We start from the raw sequence: 21,393 nt of genomic DNA on the forward strand, positions 1-21,393 counted from the left end.
GAATGGGTTTTTTATAGCATTATCATCAATAGTTACAACGCTAGAACGAACTATATCTGTATTCAACTCCAGTATATTCTCCTAATCTTGCGCTATTACAAGAGCATATTTTTACATTTCAATGACTTTAGAAAGCAAAATATTTGACCATACACTTAAGAAATTATAACTTTCAATAGTGAAATAATAACGTATTTCAAGTAAAGCTTATGAATAAAATTTTGTGCTTGCCGTCATTCAAAATATTTTTTCCCTTTCTTTTTCAATATTTATTTATTTATTTCGTCGTTTTAAAATCATTCAATTTAAAACTTTAGATAAAAAGGCATTTTAAATAGTTTTTTTTAGAGTTTTAATAAAATAAAATCGATAAAAAATTATACAGAAATGTAATATTTTTTAGATAAACTCGTTCTTCTGCCTCATTATCAAATTAATATAGTGAGGAAAAATAAACATTCAAACTTAGATTGTTTAGCAATACAAAACAGAGAATTGCTCAATCGCTCATTCTTTGAAAATCCTTTTTTCAATAACCATGTTTACTAACTTTACCAAGAAAATCATGAAAATATTTTCCTTCCGTATTATTTATATTAAATGCGCGATACTTTATTAAAATCTAATACTAAATTTTGTTAGTTTAAATAATAAATAAGCCGAGAAGGATATTTGCACTTCATTTTTTCACCAATAATTATATGAGTTTCTTAATAATTGAATGTGAGTTAAAGGAACAATAATTTTAGAAGTTGAGTGACAACTAACTATTGAAATTGATGCTTCGGATATTTTTTCTGAATGAGATTATTATTGTTTTTAACACTGACAGCTCGACTTTAAACAAAAAATTTTTTTAACTGATTTAATTTTAATAATGGAAAACATCATCGCAAAATGAATTCCATACTGATAATCATCGTGTGTGGATTTTTAATTTTACTAATCGAAGTTAACGCAAATAATTTTTCAAACTCAAGTGATGACTTCAATATAGGGTAAGTACTAATTTTAATGCAGTAAAAATCCGTTACAACGATAATTCATAATAAGAAATGAAAACGTCGTTTTATTGAGCTTGTCGTTGTAAGTAAATATTCATATAATATTGAAATAACAATAAAAAGGCAAAATATTTTTTATATATTTACTTCTTTTTCTTATTTTATAGAACTATTTTGGAGTTCACTTTAAAAAAAGATTATTGTTACTACAGATTGTAGACAGAATTATGGAGCTATGTAAAGAAGAAATAAACAAAACTTTTTTTATAACTTTTGATCTGATGACCGGATATTTATGTACCAGAACTCAATCTAAATGGGTCGATGGGAGTTAAATCAAATATTTAAATCAGTTGGTGCTAACGATATTTTAAGTTACGAAATCAGACACAGAAACGTACTTTCTCTGAATAAACATATATTTTTTCGGTGGATTATAATTTCTGAGGCCCCAAAACATAGAGGGCTGTCATAATCTGGTAAATAGGTTCCCAATAGTTAGGTAAAGAAGGAGATCAAAAGTTTGGAGCCCATAATGTTGCTTTTATTTTTTGTATATTTTGCCATATCTACAGAACTATTTAAATGAATTTAAAAAAAATTTCCACGCAATTGTAAAATTCGTTTTTCCAAAAATAATTCCACGCCAAATATTCAATCATCATTTAATGATCAATCAATGATCATTTAATATTTTTTATTATTTTATGTAATAGTAGGTGAAAAGCATTTGAACTCTAAGGTATACAAATTTTAACACCGTTTTATATAATGCAAAATACAAAATTGTACAGCAAAATACAAAATTTGAAAGAAATCGTTCGAAAGGTTCTCAAGAAATTGAATTTTAAAAAAGTCAGATATTTAAAATTTGATTTCTCAAGAACGTTGGACCAATTTTCTTCAAATTTTGTATTTTGTCATAGAAAGTAGTATTATTTAAAATGTTGTAAAATTTTTTGCGTTATAATAAAAAAAAGTGATCATTAATAAGTAAAATAATTAAAAATAATTATTAAGAATAATTTTTGCATGGAATTATCGTAGGATAAATGAATTTTATAATTGAGTGCAAAAGTGCTTAAGTTTGTTTAAAATGTTTTCGAGCTATGACTAAGTACTCAAATAATAAAATTAACTTTAAGGGGTCCAAACTTTCGACCACTCTCCTGATTAACACCCATTCGAACAATATTTTCCACAATGCCTGCTTCCAATCCCTATGTTCTAGGAGTCTATCATAATCTGTTGGAAAAATTTATGTTTATACATAGAGAAAACAGTCCTCGGTCTGATTTCATTACTTAAAATATCATCTGTACACATGCTACTTCCTTAAAATTCGATTTCTCAGCAACTATTGAAACGATTTCGCTTAAAATTGATATATTGCCATGTAAAATAATACACTTTAAAATAAATCAAAAATTTGTGTTCATAAAAATTCATCATTTTTTTGCCATTATTAAAAATAGTAAAAAAATAATAATAAATATTTACTAATAGTTATTTTCTGCACGGAATTAATTACCTTTGGATAAGTGAATTTTATAATTGTGTGCAAAATTTTTAATTCGCTTAAAAAAAGTTTCCGAGATATGGCGAAATATGCAAAAAGTAAGATTACCAATGAAGAGTCAAAACTTTGAATTGCTTTCCTGAACAATCTATGGGGATCACATTTCCCAGATTGCGCCACCCCTATCCTTAGTGGTCAGAAATCCGATTCTGTTGAAACAAAGATATGTTTATTCAGAGAAAATACGTTTTTTGCCTGATAACTGAGCTACTTAATTAGCATATTTGAGGTCAACAAACTAAAATCATTGAATTAGTCCTAAAACGTGAAGATCCGATCATTACATCAAAGGTTATTCATGGTGATTCGTCTTTTATTTTGCGCAGTGTACAATGCAAATTTTGTATGTATGTTAATATTTGCAACAAGATGTTTACGTAAGCAAATAAAATATATGTCTGCACGCATAATACATTCCACGAACATAGAATGTATATGCAAATGCAGGTAAACGAAATATAAGTATGTACGTTCATTGTACAAACACATTTAGATACATTGTATTTATAATCAATGCATGTATGTGTACTTAAAATATACGCATGCACATACAATTTATTTATGTACTTATAAACAAGTTGCGTCAAAACTCTAATTAGTATTGGCATCAGGCCCAGATTTCTAGTTAAAATGTAAGCAAAGTAGCTAGTCAGAAAGTCGTCAAAATTTTGGTTACATAAATTATTCTTGTAGCAATTAGAAACAAATGTAATTTGTACGTCACTATGAACATAGCAGCAATTAAAAATTGGGCTCACTACTCAGGAAACTCTTGAAATGGTGATTGACAATAAATTCCATTTAGCTATAAATTCTTTTTAGTACGGAAACCATTGTAATTTTTATTGCCAACAGACGCAGAACTCGAGGTGAAATTTTATAATTTTGAATAGTCGAAAAATAGTCGAAATTTTTATGGATTTTAATTTCCTTTTGGCGATAATATGATGATAAATCAGGCTTGCTTATGTAAATAAATCGTTGAATCTCACATTTTCGTCGAGCAGAAAGGAGCACAGTTATAATTTTAATTCAGGCTGCAGTTATAATTTAAATAGTGAAATTAGGGGCAATTTCAACACGCGATAAATTTTAATTCGCAATAGTATGGCGATAAATTCTGTTTTTAGCAATAAGAAAAACAATTTAAATTTGTAGGATCATTCCAACACTGAGTTTCGACTAAAATTGTTGAGTTTTAGCTAATTTTAAAGTGGTCATAGTCTTAGTGAGACAATGTATTCCTATCGAAGAAAGTATTGTGATAAATTCTGTATATAATTCTCAAAAAATGAGAACTTGTATAGTCATCTAAAGCAAAGCTCTTGCATTTGTATTTTAAGTACTCTAGCTAGAATTAAATGTTCGGAATTTCGATTGACGATTAAATCAATATTTTCTTAAAATGACGATGAATTCTGTTTTTAACGATTAGAAAATTATTTAATCCTGTAATGTTATCCGATATAAAATTGAATTAAAATTTGTAGAGTTCTAGCTAATTTTAAAGAGGTCATAGATTTAAATGGTGATAAATTGCTTTTGACAATAATATCGCTATAAAATCTTTAAGGAACAGTCGTGAAACGATGTGAACTTGCATAGCCATCCATATCAGAGCTCTAGTTGGACTTAAAGTATTCTAGATACTCAATTATGCGATAAATTGGCAAAAATGCTGCTTGCATTCATCATGAAATGATTTAAGCTTGTATTGTCTTTCGGCATGGAGCATTTTAGCTAGTCGGAGAGGATTTAAAAATGTAATAGTAAGATTTCAATATTACAGACCCGTCATATTTCAAGAACGCTTTAAGCGAATCGAAAAAAATTTTCTACACTATTATAAAATTTGTTTATCCAAACATAATTCCATGAAAAAGTTAGCTTTTAATAAATACTCTTATATTTTCATTATTTTATTTAAAAGAGTAGTAAAAAAAAAGTTTTGATACAATTTTTTTCACCACTTTCAAGAATGTAAATTTGCATGACAAAATTGTCATGTAAGTTTGCATTCTTTAAAATGGTGTAAAAAAATTTATACCTGAAAGTTAAAACGTTTTAAAAATAAACAATTTCAAAATAAAATTATAAAAAATAATAAATATTTACTAAAAGTTGTATTTTGTTATGAATTATCTTTGAATGAAGGAATTTTGTGATTGTGTGCAAAAGTTTGGAAATTGGCGCAAAAAATTCACGAGATATTGCGAAATGCGCACAAAGTAAAATTACCATTAAAGGGTCCAAACTTTGGATCGCTCTCCAATCCAAATTATCGATAGGGGAGAGTGGGATCAATTGTAACAGGGTACGATTGTAACAGAGCAAAAATTTCGAGTGTCGGGTTCNAATGGTGTAAAAAAATTTATACCTGAAAGTTAAAACGTTTTAAAAATAAACAATTTTAAAATAAAATAATAAAAAATTATAAATATTTACTAAAAGTTGTATTTTGTTATGTATTATCTTTGGATGAAGTAATCTTGTAATTGTGTGCAAAATTTTTTAAATTGGCGTGAAAAATTCATAAGATATTGCGAAATGCGCACAAAGTAAAATTACCATTAAGGGGTCCAAACTATGGATCGCTCTCCAATCCAAATTATCGATACTATATTTCCCAGATTGCGACTACCCCCCTAAATTTTGGGGGTCAGAAATCCGAATCAATCGAACAAATATAATGTTTATTCAGAAGAAGAACGTTTTTGTGTCCATTTCGTAACTTAAAATAACTTCAGAATAAATTAATTAGCATATTTGAAGTCACCCTAATGAGCCATTAAAATTGAGTGCTGGAACGTAAAAATCTGATCATTAGATCAAAAGTTATTAAGGGTGATCAATTTTTTTTTATTTTGCGCACTGTATGTCTTTCAATCTTCAAGGGTTTATCTGCTAAAACTATTAACAATAAGTTTTGTCTAATTTCAGTCTCGTACGAGAAGAAAGGAAGAGCGAAGGAAGTGAATACGATGAATTTGGATACGACTTTCTAAAACACAACAGTTACTCTACGGTATTATTTGTTACAGGGTTTTTTATTAATTTCAAAAAATTACAAATTTCAAAAAATGGTCGACATGTTTCAGGGGCTCAAAAAATCGGTGCCTATTTTCAGGACTTGTCAGGCGAGATTGCGAAGAAACGAAAATGATTTGAAATAAAAACGTTAAGTTGCAAATGGAAAATACATAGATTAGAAAACAAAATTGGAAAAAAAACCGAAGCATCTAAGAGAGAGAAAAATAGAACTAGAAAAGCTACAATTGCTGGAATTGGCAAATCCGGGTAAAACGCATATCCATTCGCTATGGAGAGGTGGCGAGGAGCTACAGTCATTATCAAGGAAATCAGCATTTATATGAATAAAACAAGATTCCAAGGCATCAAGACGAACTGATGTGACTGGGAGGGGGAATAATTATGGCACTGTCGAAATTGAATTCATGCCCAAGATTCCAATAATGTGCCGCAGTTCATGATTTCCCACATTCTTGATAACGGACGTATCGTTTTCCGTAAGTCTACATTTAAAAATGCGTTCAGTGTGTCTGTTGTAGCAGAGATTGCACTGACGAAGAATGTAGTAAATTCCTCGGCGATTATCAAAACAATAGGATAGCTAAAAAACTTGAATTTAATTTTGTTAACAGGCCACTCCTCTGCGCCACTTTGATTTTTCTTGCTCTGTTTGCTTATCTTTGTTTCTTTTGCGGTTACTGTGATTTTTTTCTATTTAGGTTTTCTTTTACTTTTATTTTATTTTACGTTTTGATTTCAAATCACTTTTGTTTCCTCACATTCACGTCTGGCAAGTCACATTTATGCCTATTTTTTTTAACATTTGAAACATGTCAATTATTCTTTTCACTTTGTGATTTTTTCAAACGAATAAAGTTTTTAATCATATAATATCTTAGCACTTAAGTTTCAAGGAGTTATTTATTTAATTCCGTCAGTCATTTATTTATGAGTACTCTACAAACATTTCTCTATTGCATTTATCTTTTGTGTTTTTCTAACATTTTTACGAAATTACCTAAAACAAAAAAAGCTGAATTAAGTTAAGAAATAAAACCAGTATTTTCTCTACTCTTATTTTGCTTATTTGTGCGATTTTTTTTTCTTCGTTAAACTGTTTTACCTAAGATTGGGATCCATTTCCTCTGTAGAGGCTCAAAATTGTGATAATACGATTTCAGATCATCCTCAAGAATGTTTTCCAAACCGTAGCCCACTGAGCAGGTTTAATAGAACGTAAATGAAGTACTAATACTAGTACTTTGCTTGCGAGATTAAGGCGAAGCAATAGTTTTTTATCTCCGTGCCCCGTGGTTATTTTAACTATAAACTATAACTTTAACTTAAACGTATAATCCACTAGAGTCACTTATAATGTTATCAAGTATAATGGTAAAGAAGAAAAGTACAAAAAGAGTGAAAAATGAGACTTTTTCTCCAACTTTTCCAAATTAACATGAAGCAAAAGAGAAAAATAATGCATTACTGAAGTATATAAAATGGGGAATAGTGGAACAAAAATGCTCATAAAATGCCAATCAAATAATTATTTCATTATTTTCTAGATTGTGGAATATCTAAGAACAGTAACCGACAAATACAAATCATTGGCAAAAATGAATATCATTGGTAGAACTTATGAGGACAGAAAAATTATTGCTGTTCATGTAAGAGTTTAGTTTTTTTTAAAATTATTATTTTAACAAATTCTTATTTTAACAAATTCCAAGTTCCTTACTCTCACATATTTTTTTAGGTAACTAAAGAATCTGAATTGAAGAAAAAAGTGATTGTATTCGAATGCGGTGTACATGCTAGAGAATGGACGCCTATCGAGACATGCATATATGTAATGAAAATGGTATTGTTATTTATGCTAAATTTCTGAGTTTCTATCAAAAATCTTTTACGGTTATAATTTTGTATGAAGGAATTCTAATTTCTTTTTATTTCGTGCAATTTCAGATGATTTATGGAGGAAGTAATAGAACAATTCAAAGCCAGCTGCTAGAAAAATATCACTTGATTTTCTTGCCGGTTGTAAATCCAGATGGATACGTATATTCTTTCACTCATGTAAGTACTTCATGCTGGAAAAAGAAATATTAAAATTCCACAAACCACAACATTTTGTTATTTATTAGCTATACAACAAGTAAGATGAAAAAAATTTAGTTTTAGCATTTTTCGACCATGCATGAAGGAAAAATAAACTCTGCTAAAATTACCTTAGTGTATGCTAATGACATTTCTGATATAAAAAGCCATAATTATGATTAATAAAACTAAAATATAGGGTATTTAAAGCATTAATGTTGAAATATTTTCTTTCATATGGTAACGATTTACCAGAAATTCCTTGTTTCTAAAACTATAGTTCTTATTTCCAAGCATTCAGCTAAAAAAATCTCTGAAGTAAATTTAACTGAATAAATGATTTTTATACTATGCATTAAAGTATTATGATTAAATTTTCCAATAATTTACAACGTTTAGTAAATATTATCTCACAATATGAAAAAATATATTTTATTGTTTTTCTTGCCAAAGTACTTCGGTAAAAAATTACCGAGCTTTTTGGTGTTCCAAAAATACAGATTTACAAAAATACGGTAAATTGTAACATATTCTGGTATTTTCCACTATACTTCTTTTATCAGTGAGTAAATAAGAGCTTTAGAGTGAATATGTTTTGTATGCAATACAACCCATCGTGCTTTTTTTTCTGGTTAATATTTAGAATATTCCGAAACGAATATATGAATATATCATTTAAGTTATTACAATATTGATCATCTTTTTTTTATTTTCTTTATAAAAATAGGAACATTTAGTATAAATGCTAAAGTGTACTTTATTACATAGTTTTTTATTTATTTTTTTAGTGGAAGCAGAAAAGTGATATTAAAACATTTTGTTGTACAGAAAATATTCTGTAAATTTTTCTTGGGTGTCTTGAACGTTAATTTTGAAGCAAAACATTCAATAGAATTATTTTTTACTTATGTTATCGAAATAATCTTAAAAAACATTTGGTAGTCGGAAATAGCCCTTTAATACTTGACTACAAATGCCTATATGAAAAAAGTGGCTGCAAATATACATTGTGTTATCAAAATAATCAAAAAAACACATGTGATTGTAGAGCATAACCCATTAATACTCGACTACTAATGACTTTATGAAAAAAAGTGGCAGTAAATATATATACGCTCGATTTTGGTTCAAAATCAGAATAGAATTCTTAGTATAATTCCTACATTTCAGTAGGTGGAAATAACGAAAATAATTTGTGTCTTCAAAAAATAATTCTTAGTAATAAAACACTTGTGCTACGACTTTTTTCTTTTCTTCATTGTCATAATTTACATTCTGAAGTTACATCAAAACAACCAGCAGCAGTCTATCAATCAGGTTGACCATAAAGTTTATGATTGAAAACATTTATTTACCTTTACGGTTCTGAAACCGTTTACAACTGGTACAGCTTAAAACCCGTGAACAGAAAACTATACCGTATTGTAACCATTTACAACTAGCATAGTTTCTAAACCATGACAATAAAGCTTAGACTGCCATTAGAGCTCTTTTGGCGCTGCGCCATTTATGCGTGAACAATAGTCGTATTCTAATTGTCTAGGGTCGCCAATTGAAGAATTCAGGACCCTATAATCCCTTCTTGTATTGGAGGAACGTGAGAAAGAATGCTTTGTCAACGCTGGGATTCAAACCCCAGTTCAGCCGGTCATGAGATTGATCTGTTAGCTACAATCTGTAACCAAATGCACGGAACAAAATCGCTTCATAAGGTTGGCTTAGTTGAAGAGGACAGAATTCTGGTTTTCAAACCGAATTCAATAAAAACAATCCACAAATTTTTCTTCACCGATTTAATAGTTTGAATATCATCTTTTTATGGTTATTTGATTGTTTTGGTTAAATATGGCAAAATAGCGATTAAATAAATTTCCATTTAACCATTTTTACAGAGAAGTTTCTGACAGTGTTGGGGAAAAAAACGTCGCAAGAAAAGGACGCTCTTTTTAAATGAGTTTACTTTATGAAAGAGAAAAAAACGCGGTCAGTGAAATATTCTTGATAATAAAATATAATGTAACAAATTTTCGAATTTTTTCCATTAACGTTTGTTACAACTAAGGTCTATGGTGCATGGGGAGAAGGACAAAAAACTAAAACCTGAGAAAACAGCTCGTTGTGGAGTAAAGGATCATGGTGGCTAAGGCTTCAGAATTTCCTGACCAACGGTCATGATAATGGCAATATGGTAAATATTGCGCACCAACCTTTTTAATTTTCCAGACAAACTGGTACTCATCGATTTGAAGCTGGGTGGATTTTAAGCTGCCACTGGGGATCAAACCTCGGTACATTACACACTTATGTACACTGAAAAAAATATTACTGAAATTTTATGAAACATTCTTCGTTTTTGTTTTGACGAAACTATTTCCGCCCCGAGCGAATTTTTCGTCAAAGTGATGAAATAACTATTGTCACTTCTTCAAGAAAAAGAATTTTGTCAAAATTAAAGAATATTTCGTCATTCTATTTTGGTTTAAAAAAAACTGTTATTCATTAATGTTCTAATAATCACTTTATCATGGCCACCATGTAGCTGCATCAATATCGCCTTAACCACACAAGAGAGACAGAGCAAAGAGATAAATTGCACCCGTGCCCGAAGTGAGATTCACATCCGGGATCTTCCTGTACGAGACCACTTCCTTGACCGCCATACAGCCGGTTGGCTTCTTTCGTCACTTTATTTTCGATTGTCTAGCCTCCATCCTACTTCAGTAATTCTAGTTAACGATCTCCCAATTAGCACTACGATGAGGAAGGGGAATAACATTTTCATAATGTATTTGAGAGTTTGCGTTTCGTCACGTATCACGTGATTGTGTGAAGTAATGATTCTCAAAATTAACTCAATGATTGTTGAATCATCAATAGTGAGAGTTTATTATTGCAAGCGTACATGTCTCATTTCAAAATTCCTTCATGAGTTAATTTTCATATTTTAGTAAGTATATATAAGTTTAATTTTACTTTATTAGGGCAAATAAGTTTAATTCACATATGTCGTATTTTTAGGATAGAATGTGGAGGAAAAATCGACGACCAATGCAAGAATTTGAAGGAAAAATATGTGTAGGAGTAGATATCAATAGAAATTTTGATACAGATTTTTGTAGTATGTAACTCCTGTTTCTAAATTCTAATTATGATTATTATTATTAATTAATACTTGCTCCGTTTTATTTAGTTTCATATAATCACAAGGTGGGTCTTCTAACAGCTCATATTAACATTTTTGAATTAAAAAAAAGTAATATTTGTGATGGGGTGCTGCCTCAGGCACGTGGTGTATAGTGGGGCTAACCCAAGTTCACTAGTCAATCAAAATCAAAAGGATGACACTAATATCTTCAAGATCACTTGTCTTTTATTTCAAATCAACATCAAAAAATAAAAGGCACTATACCTCAGAAAATAAAAACACTGGAACTGATCCATAATTTTGTTTTATAGCCTTGAAGAGCACGTGTCTCCTTCTCTGCATGCTCAACTGTCAGTTTTTCGAAAAATCATTGTACAAAAATGTAAAACCTATTCGAATGACCGAATGCGCAATTTCAGTAAAACCAGAATAATAATAATATAGACATAGAGAATAAACTTATCTCTTGAGCATGCAGAGAAGGAAATCAAATCTTGAATGTTCTCGCCCACCTACTCAGAGCACCAACACAAATCGAATGATTGCGTCCATCCGATCAACCGGCTTAGCTAAGCTCACGGTCGCAGTTAAAACAAACTAGGCGCAAGGCACCGTTACAAAAGTAACATTATTTAGACGAAAGTTAAAATGTTAAAATTTGGGTGTATTGTGATAGTATCATCACAATATTGTTATATAAAGACTTTTAAATAGAAATCTGGTTGAAATGAGGGTAAGGTATATTTTGAGCGAAGCAGGACGTTTCGGTCCCACCGTATTCCACTTCATTCCTGTTAATATTCCTTCCCTTCCCATATCTGTTTTTCGCTTTTGGATTTCGAAATTAAAAAATAAATTACCAAATATGAATAACATTCCTTGTTATGATTCTTATTTCTGTTTCATTATTTTTTGGCTGCTAATATTAAGCTTCTTTTGAAGCATATCTTTTTTTTCGAAGTAGGAATTATTTGAAAGGAATTTCCATATTGCATGAAGTAGAAGTAGCTAACACAGCGATTATTTATTTGTTCACAGAACCTAACAATCATAATAAATTATTACATAATAATATAAATAATTGCGCAGTTAATTGGAATCCAATGTGAAGAAAGTCATAGTCATAATCACTGAGACTTAAAAAAGTTTTTCGAAAAAAAAGTTCATCTGAAAATTGTCAGCAATCCCTCATAAATATTCTTAATAATGTGGACGTTTAATTTCACAATTAATATTTTCAAATACTTAATAACCATTCAAGTTTATTGGTTTTCTGTCGCTGGAAATAATAAATAAATACTTTAATGAACTAGAAAACTCATATTTAGGGCCATTGAAATATAACAACTGTAACAAAAAAGTAAGAAATGGTTTGGCATGTTTATATCGAATTCGACGAATCGAACTAAATCGACGAAACGGGATTGATCGAGAAGAGACCTAAGCGGCAAAGGGACCAAAATATCATGGCCCTATTTGTGGTACGTTTGAATAAAGCAAAATAACGCAAATAAAGCACAAATAAAGATTCGGAAATGAACATACTGTAGTTTCGATTCTATAAACAACAACCTTCCTCAGTGTCTAAACTGGAAATGACAGTAGAAAAGTAACGAGACAAACGCATGCAAAATGGTTTAACCAGTAGAGAAGAGGAACACGCTTCAACATGATAATAAGAAAGAAAAAAAACAAATTAAACAGATTTCAGAGAGGAACAACCGGAACATCAGGGTGCAAGATGTAGAAATTAAATTAAAATAGATTTACAACCATTTGTACTAGAAAAATAATTATAAAAATTATTCGATTTTATATTTGAAGTATGGAATGATTTCCAAAAATCCATTATAGACTACCATATTTATACCACATTTACCACTTTTGTACCATATCTGTACCTCATTTGTATATTATATACCACATATTAAGAACTCTCCAAAGAGAACAGAAATGCCAGAATCAATAAAGTATTGAGAAATTATAACCCCTGCTTTAAGGTATCCGACTAGTTATGACAGCTTTTTTTTCAAATATTAACACATAATTTTCAAAACTAGTTTATTTCTTTATTATGTGCAAAAAAAATCATCTTTATTATTATTTTGCTTTTATATGGCCATTTTTAGGTATAAATAAGGCATTTTTTTGCATATACTCTAAACCAGAGATGGGCAAACTACGGCCCGGGGCTCTACTGTGGCCCGTCGGAAGGTTTTATCCGGCCCGCGGATATAATTTTAACTTGCCGATCCGTGGCGAATATAAACAAGATACATTATACATCCATTAATTTACCTACTTTGTTTAAAGCTATTCTTGTTCTTTCTTTTTTAACAAAGTACTGATGACGTTTTTACTTTCTCTATTGGTGGAATTGATGGGAATAGTTGTTGTTTCTAAACATGCCAAAGTTTGAGTTTTGCAAATCATTACCAAATGCTAGTTTCCACAATTTAATATCTCATGCCCAGAAAATCAGTGCTATATTTGCTTCATCTTACTTATGTGAACAAGTGTTTTCAGCAATGAACCTTAGAAAAAATCATTTCAGAAGTAGACTAATAGACAAGCATTTAGCCTTGTTCCTTAGAATAAGCACATCTCACTTCGAACCTCAGTCAAGATGAAGATTTAAAAAGGAAATTGCAATTTCATTCATCTCATTAAATATTTAAATTTAAACTTCTATATCGTTTTTTCATTTTAGAAGTTTTTACGCGGCCCACCAAACTTTTTTTTCTCGATGGTTTGCCCTCGACCAAAAAAGTTTGCTCATACCTGCTCTAAACATTGTAAAAAAAATTTCTATTGCCTAAAACAAATAAAACTTTTGAGGATTTAATTAAGAAGCCTATCAAATTATGTTCGGAACAATTATTTTAAAAGCAATTGTATATACTGCTGAGTTCAGGACTAATATAGGTAAATAAGAAAAGTTATAAAATTTTCCTCACTTTCTTTGCAAAAAAAAAAAAAAAAAAAAAAAAAAAAAAAAAAAAAAAAAAAAAAAAACATGCATAAAAAATGAAATTCTACTCTTTTCTCTTAGTCTGTAGTTCAAAACATGTGTGCTATACTCATAAACACTTATGAAACATTTTAGATATTTATTTGAAAAACAACATGGTATACCGTGCTTAACGTGGTGTAAAATGTGAAAAAAATATGTGATTTTGGGATAAAAACACATTTAAAGACATGAAATCACTTGTATATCCAGCTCGGACAAAAACTGCTGTAACTTTGTAAATAATTAGAGCAGGAAAAGTAAAGTATTTTTAAAAGTCTAAGAGTACATTGATAAAAAATCAATATATAAATATTTAAAAAAAATAAAAATTATAATAATCTTAACACTAAAATCATCTTGCAAAAACGATTTTAGTGTTTTTTTAAACGACAGAATTGATCATTCATGAATTGTCTTATCAATATTTAAAAAGTTTGTATCAATATATAAAAACATTCTTTTATCTATGAATTAATTAATTAGAAGAACAAATAAAAAATAATAATTTCAACACTAAATTCATTTTGAAGAAACGAATTTAGTGTCTTATTACTGACATTGACCAGTGAATTGATTTTTAGTAAAGATTTATGCTCAAATTTTTTAAAAGTAAAAAATTATAATCACCTGTTTCGTTTGAAATTTAAATGTTTCATAAAACTTGGAATTTATTTTAGAGTCTGGAAAAAGAAATCCATGTTCGTTAACTTATTGCGGACCAGAGCCTTTTTCTGAAAAGGAAAATCAAGCCATTAGAAGAGTCCTTCTCAAACATCATAAAAATCTTCTCGCTTACTTTAGCATTCATTCATTCGGTAATTTGTGGATGACACCGTTTTCATACAAAAAGGATTATCCAAAGGATTACAATGACCTTGTAGGTGATGTTATGCTCTTTGCAACATTTACACCCAGTTTTTGCTACAAATAATAAGTCTGAAATATTTTTAAATTTACAATGCATTTACTTTATCATCAAGTGTGGAACACTTGCCGCTTTTTATTTTTAATAAGATGTTGAATTTATTGCAATGTTTTAGACGTGTAACTTCGATCAATGGAGATATTACTTAACAATGACAAGATGACCATCTTCTCATGGCTAGATAATATAATATAATATAATATAATATAATATAATATAATATAATATAATATAATGTAATATCATTTTTTAAAGAATCCCAATATTTTTAATACAATAAAAAAACATGCGACTGCCGAATCTCGCCTTAAAGTACTCGCCTTTTGATGAATCCGATTCGTGATTCATGGTCGATCTAAAAAGTGTGCTTGCTTTTCCGAAAGTTACTACTACGGATTTCCATATAGTTTTTAAAATCCCAATATTTCTAATTTACGGCATAAGAGCATTTTTGTTTAACTCAATTTACGATAATTCCACTTTAAATTTTACTCCGCACGTGTCGAAAACTGTTTTGGGAATTATAATAATGGATTTCCGCATCTTCCGTAAAATGAATATCTGATTAGAAAATAATTCGACTCATATATACTTATCTCCCTGTGCCAGCATTAAATCAAAAATTTTGTTGAATGGTTAAATTGTAGCATCTCCTGTTTTTTCAAGAAAATTCAAAACTTTAAGAGTGAACGTGATTTTATTATGAGGTGATTGCTCCATTTACATTTCTTGAACTAACAGAGTATCCACTGTCCTAATGTTCACATTTATGTATTTTAATTTTTCTTTTCTGCTTCGACCCTCGTTGAGTTCAGAAATATTTTGCACTCCTTTCTTAGCGATCTACTTTTCGATTCCCTCAACGAGATAAATAAGGCACAAACTTCATCTGGAAAGTACATAGCTAAAGACTCTTCTCCTTCTTAAAGAAGCCTGACGTTTCCTTTTAAACTTTTTTGCCTTTGAGCCTCAAATTTACAGCCTTTTGAATACATGCATTAAAATTTTGTACCTACTTAGAACTGCTTATGTATATGTTTGCGCTAAAATGCAAAATCCGTTATTTCATAGAATAATTCGGTATTTCATGAAATAACTTATTATGGTACGGAACTTATTACTGTATTATTACGGTATGAAATAACTTATTATGGTATTTCATGAAATAACAAGTCAGTTATAGTATATAAAATTATTGATTTTTACGACTTAACTAGACATTGTGTAGAATAAGGATTACTCGATCTTTCAAGTATAAAATACTGCACTCGAAAGTTCTTTGAATCGGTTTTAGATGCTTTTATGCAGTTTTGAACCACTTATAGCTACTTTGCAGTCCCGTAGGTGTGTGTACGTTTCATTCCGTTGATTTTAGACGTATTTATTGATATGGTTAATAATAAATTGTATCAACTGCTTTTCCTTATTATTTATCAACTAATAATCCTCAAATGTATTTTTTCTAGAGACTTCAGTTATTTATGATTTAATTTATAAAATAACTTTGAAACTATCATTAGTTAGAAATAACTGAATTATACACTTTCCTTATGAATTCTGACTAAATTATACACTTTTTCACAAATACACACGTACGCGTGTGAAGATGTATACTCAAGCTACTTTTTTAACACGATGACACCTTCAATTTTTACAGTGCTTCAGCCTCATTGTTGTTGTGGGGGATAAGCAAGAAGAATAATAGAATTATATAAAAAAAGCTAATGAAATATGACGAATCGCCAAGGTGGGATTAAAGATATTTAAACTTGTTTAATTGCCAGACGACTCTTGAAAGTGCTGCTGATATTGACCTTTTAACTCCTTTCTACGTCCATGGACAATTTTAGCGCATTCAGTTCCATCATAGTTGGCAACTTTTCTTGCTTTAACACTAATCTGCAACTCTTAATGTACAAACTTTTTATTTTTTGGCAACGATTTCAAAAATATATGTTAAGGGAATTTATTACGGAACATCCTGTATCTTTAGTTCAAAAGCTTCAAGATATAATACTTTTAAATAAAAGCTAATGCCTTAAAGGTAAATTAGTTACCATTGCTTTACTCCTTTATGGGACGGGCCGACCATTTTAAGCAACAGTCTCTATTAAAAACTTACGTACGGTACTATGCACAGCCATTTCTTTGCAATGTAATTGTGATATCTAGTTCTTATTTTTCTCTAAATTTGTGAATGGAGTCTTTGGACTCCCCATATAAATACATTATCAGCATTTTTCTTAACTTTTAAATGTCATTAAACATAATCCGTAAAATGATTAAAGTGATATTTTTTTCCAGCTGCGAGTAGCACTTGCCGGAGTTGAGGGAGTAAAAAAATTAAGAAATACTTCAATGAAAATAGGACCTGTAAGTATTATACTGTGTAAGTAAAATACTTTGTAAGTAATTCATTGATTTTCTTAGCTTTATTTAGAATTAATTTTACCTCAACTTTAGCAGTTTCTTATTAATCACTTTCTTCTTTAAAATATGGTTTACTAAGCCATTAAGTCAAGGAAAACAAAAAAAAAGTGCAACAATTAGCCTCAACTCAAGATAAAGCTTTATTTTTGCGCTATACGCACTCTCTAACTGGAAATAATTATCCGGATATTAAAACAGACAAATACATAAAAACAATTATTTAAAGTTTTTTTTAAAAATCTGCATTTTGAGAAGATTATTCCATTTCGATGAAAACCGTTAAAATCAATGAATGTTTTTTTAATTTTTGAATAGTTTTATGAGCCCAAACAATTCAGGGTTAAAATAACTTTTCAAATAATAAAATTTAGGTCACAAACACCATTAAAAAATCGGTAGCCCTGATTCAACTAATCAATATTTTTTTCTTTTGCTACGCTAACTTAGAAACTTAAACATTCATAAAAATGTAAGAAAGAGTTCAAGAAGTAAGGTAGAATAAGAAAAATTTACTTTCGATAGTTAGTTTTCGAATTATTAACTGTAAAACTTGAGTTTAGAATAAAAACAGCTTATTGGTTGCACTGCAGATCACGAAAATGTAACTGCAGAGTTGAAATTTAATGTTCTTAAAATATTTATTTATGAACTCAACACAAATTTTTTTTCTGGAAATTGCAACTTTTTCCAGAGTTATTGCAATTTTAAGTGCTTTCTTCACACAATTTTTTTTCCACTTTTTTTCTTAGAATCTCATTTTGCTTTGCTGCTGAAAAATAATGATATTATACTCTTTAAAAGAAATAGTAAACTTAAGACAAGGACAGATTTAGAGAAATGTACAAGGAGAACCATGAAATAGAAAAAATCAACATCCTATAATTAATACGAAAATTATTTACTGGCTTATTTACTGGCAAACTTTCAGTAAAAGAATACGTTTTGAACACTCTGCAGTCCACAGAAATGCGTTCTTAGAGTTAAAATCTGGCGTGCTAAAAGGACCATTACCATTCACAAGCTTAACGCTTGCTTTTTTTTCTTATTAAAATTTTTTTGATAGTTATATAGTTTAAATTCTTCATCCGCGATTTTTCTTTCACTTTTTTTCTTTATTCTATCCATTGTTTTCCATTTCCATCCATTGTTTTAAAAAAATTATAGATAAAAATGATTGTAAAACAAAGCAAGAAAAATTAGATCTTGCCAGATATAAATCTTAATATTTATTTAGAAATTTGATAGTGGTGTTTGCTTGTGTCACGATTCAACGGCCAATCATGTTCAACACATAAGCGTGACTTCGCTTGTAGGTATCTAATTAAATCTGTTCCGAAAATTGATAATAAACCAAGCCTAATAGCTATAACGTTCACACGCCAAGCCCAACCAAGTGATTTATCGATTATCTTTCTATCGAGTTGTGCTCTTAATTCATGCCGCTCTCCTCACTTTCAATCCTTCAATTGCTTTCCTGTGGTCTGAAGAACGATAGACATGGTATTTTTTACTATAAATTTAGCAGTTTGAATTTATTCGATTCTCAAACTAATGATCGAATTCAAACTTTTTTCTACCCAAATTCGTAATTTTAAATCTCGAAATCTTACATTTTTTGTGCAACGAAACTAAATGTGATTTAAAGTTATGTAAAAAAGCAATAAAAAAAGTTAGAAAAAATTAGCGACGAAACGCATTTAAAACTACAGTATTTACGAACAGCTTGGGAGTTCCGAAAGTTCACAAATAAAAATAGCTCTTTTCGCAAGTTAGATTTCAACTCTATGGTTGTATTCCTGTAACCTCAAGTAGAGTAATCTGTATAATTACCCCAAGGTATTTTTGATACAATTTTACCAGTTACTAACCCTCGAAATAGTTACCGAATGTTGTTTATTTTCTTACTCCATTTTACTCAATTACACTTTTCTAGACTATTTTCATCTTATTTTTTCTTGCATATTGGAATTAAATTTATGACTGTCTTTGAATAAACTTGTAAATAAAAGTTAATTAATATTTTTTTTCGTATTTCTCTCTCATTTTTATCTCTTATAGATGGCTCTGATGGTACTTCTATTGATTATGCATATCTTAAAGGAAAAGCCAAATATTCATTTGCATTGGAACTTGGTAAAACTTTTTCCACTGATACAAGAAAAGAACTTGCCCTTCAACTTCGTGAATATTATGATGGCTTTATTGCAGCAATGATGGCTATGTAATAAACAGTATAATGATATAAACAAATATAATGAGGATATGATATAAGCACATGATGATATAAGTCTAGATGATTTAAGCAAAAGACTAATGACACGAACTCAAGTCCACCCATTAATTAGCGATTTCTAGAAGTGATACACTAGTTAGTGATTGGACAAAAATACAGCAGCATAATGGTTTATATTTTGATTTTATAGTGTATTCTGCCATGAGATTGAAAAAACAACCTAAGTGCTTTAAAAGCGACTTGACAGGCATTTTATTTTCCTTGTCAATACTATCAACGCTTTAAAATGGAATTACAGAAAACTGATTAAAAAATTTTATTTTTTAGAAAACATTGCAACATATCATACAAAAATGCCAAATATGTAAAAAAAAATTTCGTTAACTTTGATTTTTCGATTGCACCAAATATCCTACCTACCCTTATCCTGATACAATGCTGAGAATTTCCTTTCCTGCATTTAATCCTTCATTTTCTTCCATTTAAACGAGAACTTAAAGCAACATTAACGTAACTGTGTCCTTCTAACGTTGCAGGCCTGAAAAGAGACTTGTAAAATTTACACCATTCTTGATGTCAGGACAGCGATGACATGCAGGTGGGCACTTTGCGTTCATACATAATTTTCCTCAACGCGTCAGTCTTTTGTGGGTTTTTTTACATATTAAAATATTGAAGTTATATTTTTGGAAAGCAACCATATATACCAAGAAATATTTATAAAAAATTTCAAAGGAGAAATTTTGTCAAATTACACTGAGGAGATATAGGAATAACATAAGGGTATGATTTCCTTTGGATGTGTATGATTTGAAATGTTTATCTTTAACTTCGTGCTTTTCTTAATTCCTTGTATCATGCTCAATATTTATCTTTAATTTTGTATTATTTTTTATTTTTTGATATAACATGCAGTGTTAATCATAATTTGTATGTAATATGGTTGAAAAAATGCAAATGTTTCAAACCAGTTCATTTAACTATGCTACTTTTGCTTTTGAACCGCAATGGCTCTATGGTTAAGCCACCGAACACCCATACTTAGTGACTAGGTTTTGATCTTCAGTGGCGGCTTGATACCCACGCAACATCAGATGAATGGGTACCAGCAAATGCGAAGTAAGGGCAGCTCTAACCATATTTCCACAGTTCTGCCATTGGTCACGAAATTGTGGAGCCTGATCCAACATGACCCCTCCATACCCATAACGCGATACTGTTGCGTGGCTGCTTTAATTTATATTAATAAAAATAATAGGAAAAACAATGTTACTTTTATATTCCAAATCTTTCGATTATCTGAAATTTAATCATTCCCAATCATTTCGGATAATCGAAGTCCTACTAGAATTAATATTTAGCAACTGTTGTAATCATACTCGTAAAAAATAATTTAAATGTTTAAAAATTTATTACTAAGACTTAATTTATTTATTATTATCATCTTTTTAATTTAGCACTTAGAAAAAGCATTAGTAATTCAACTAAGCACAAAATGTTGGCATTTAAGTTTCAGGAATAAATATTAACATAAAAAAATTGAAACTACTTTATAACTTCTGATCATTTTTTCTCAATATTTCTCAAAAGTACTACAGCATTATCATAATATATTAAACATTTTTGGATTTTTTTATTTTTAGTGTTAAATGCTATATTTTTGAAACCTGCTACTACAAGACATAACATAATGATAAAGTTTAGTAATGTGTAATAAATGTTAAAATTTTCTTTGATCATGTGTCTTGATCTCTTGTGTATCATGTTATTATTATTATTTAGACCCTTCAAGCTCCCTAACCTTTTTATCACCGCGGACCGGTCAATGTTTGATAATTTTTCCGCAGCCGGCGGAAGTGTTTGGAGAGGGGGGAGGAGGACGTTGATTGTTTATGATCTGGACAGTTTTGATTTAATAATTTTATTTTAATTGTATT

General features: G+C 29.6%; 1 protein-coding gene across 2 annotated transcripts; it reads left to right on the top strand.

The window, feature by feature from the left end:
• Positions 1–711: 711 nt before the first annotated feature.
• LOC107438148 (carboxypeptidase B-like) lies at positions 712–21,193 on the top strand. Of its 2 annotated transcripts, none has more exons than XM_021147266.3 (9): positions 712–998; positions 5,524–5,608; positions 7,179–7,280; positions 7,370–7,474; positions 7,579–7,689; positions 10,729–10,828; positions 14,546–14,745; positions 17,098–17,182; positions 19,282–21,193. In XM_021147266.3, the coding sequence occupies exons 1-9, from the start codon at positions 898–900 to the stop codon at positions 19,446–19,448; spliced, it is 1,056 nt and encodes a 351-aa protein (XP_021002925.3). In that variant the 5' UTR covers positions 712–897; the 3' UTR covers positions 19,449–21,193. The 2 variants fall into 2 exon arrangements, with proteins under 2 accessions (XP_021002925.3, XP_071036159.1); XM_071180058.1 differs by having other exon boundaries at positions 17,098–17,166.
• The last annotated feature ends 200 nt before the right edge of the window (positions 21,194–21,393 follow it).

Source organism: Parasteatoda tepidariorum, chromosome 4 (genome assembly GCF_043381705.1).
Source record: "Parasteatoda tepidariorum isolate YZ-2023 chromosome 4, CAS_Ptep_4.0, whole genome shotgun sequence".
Taxonomy (NCBI): domain Eukaryota; kingdom Metazoa; phylum Arthropoda; class Arachnida; order Araneae; family Theridiidae; genus Parasteatoda; species Parasteatoda tepidariorum.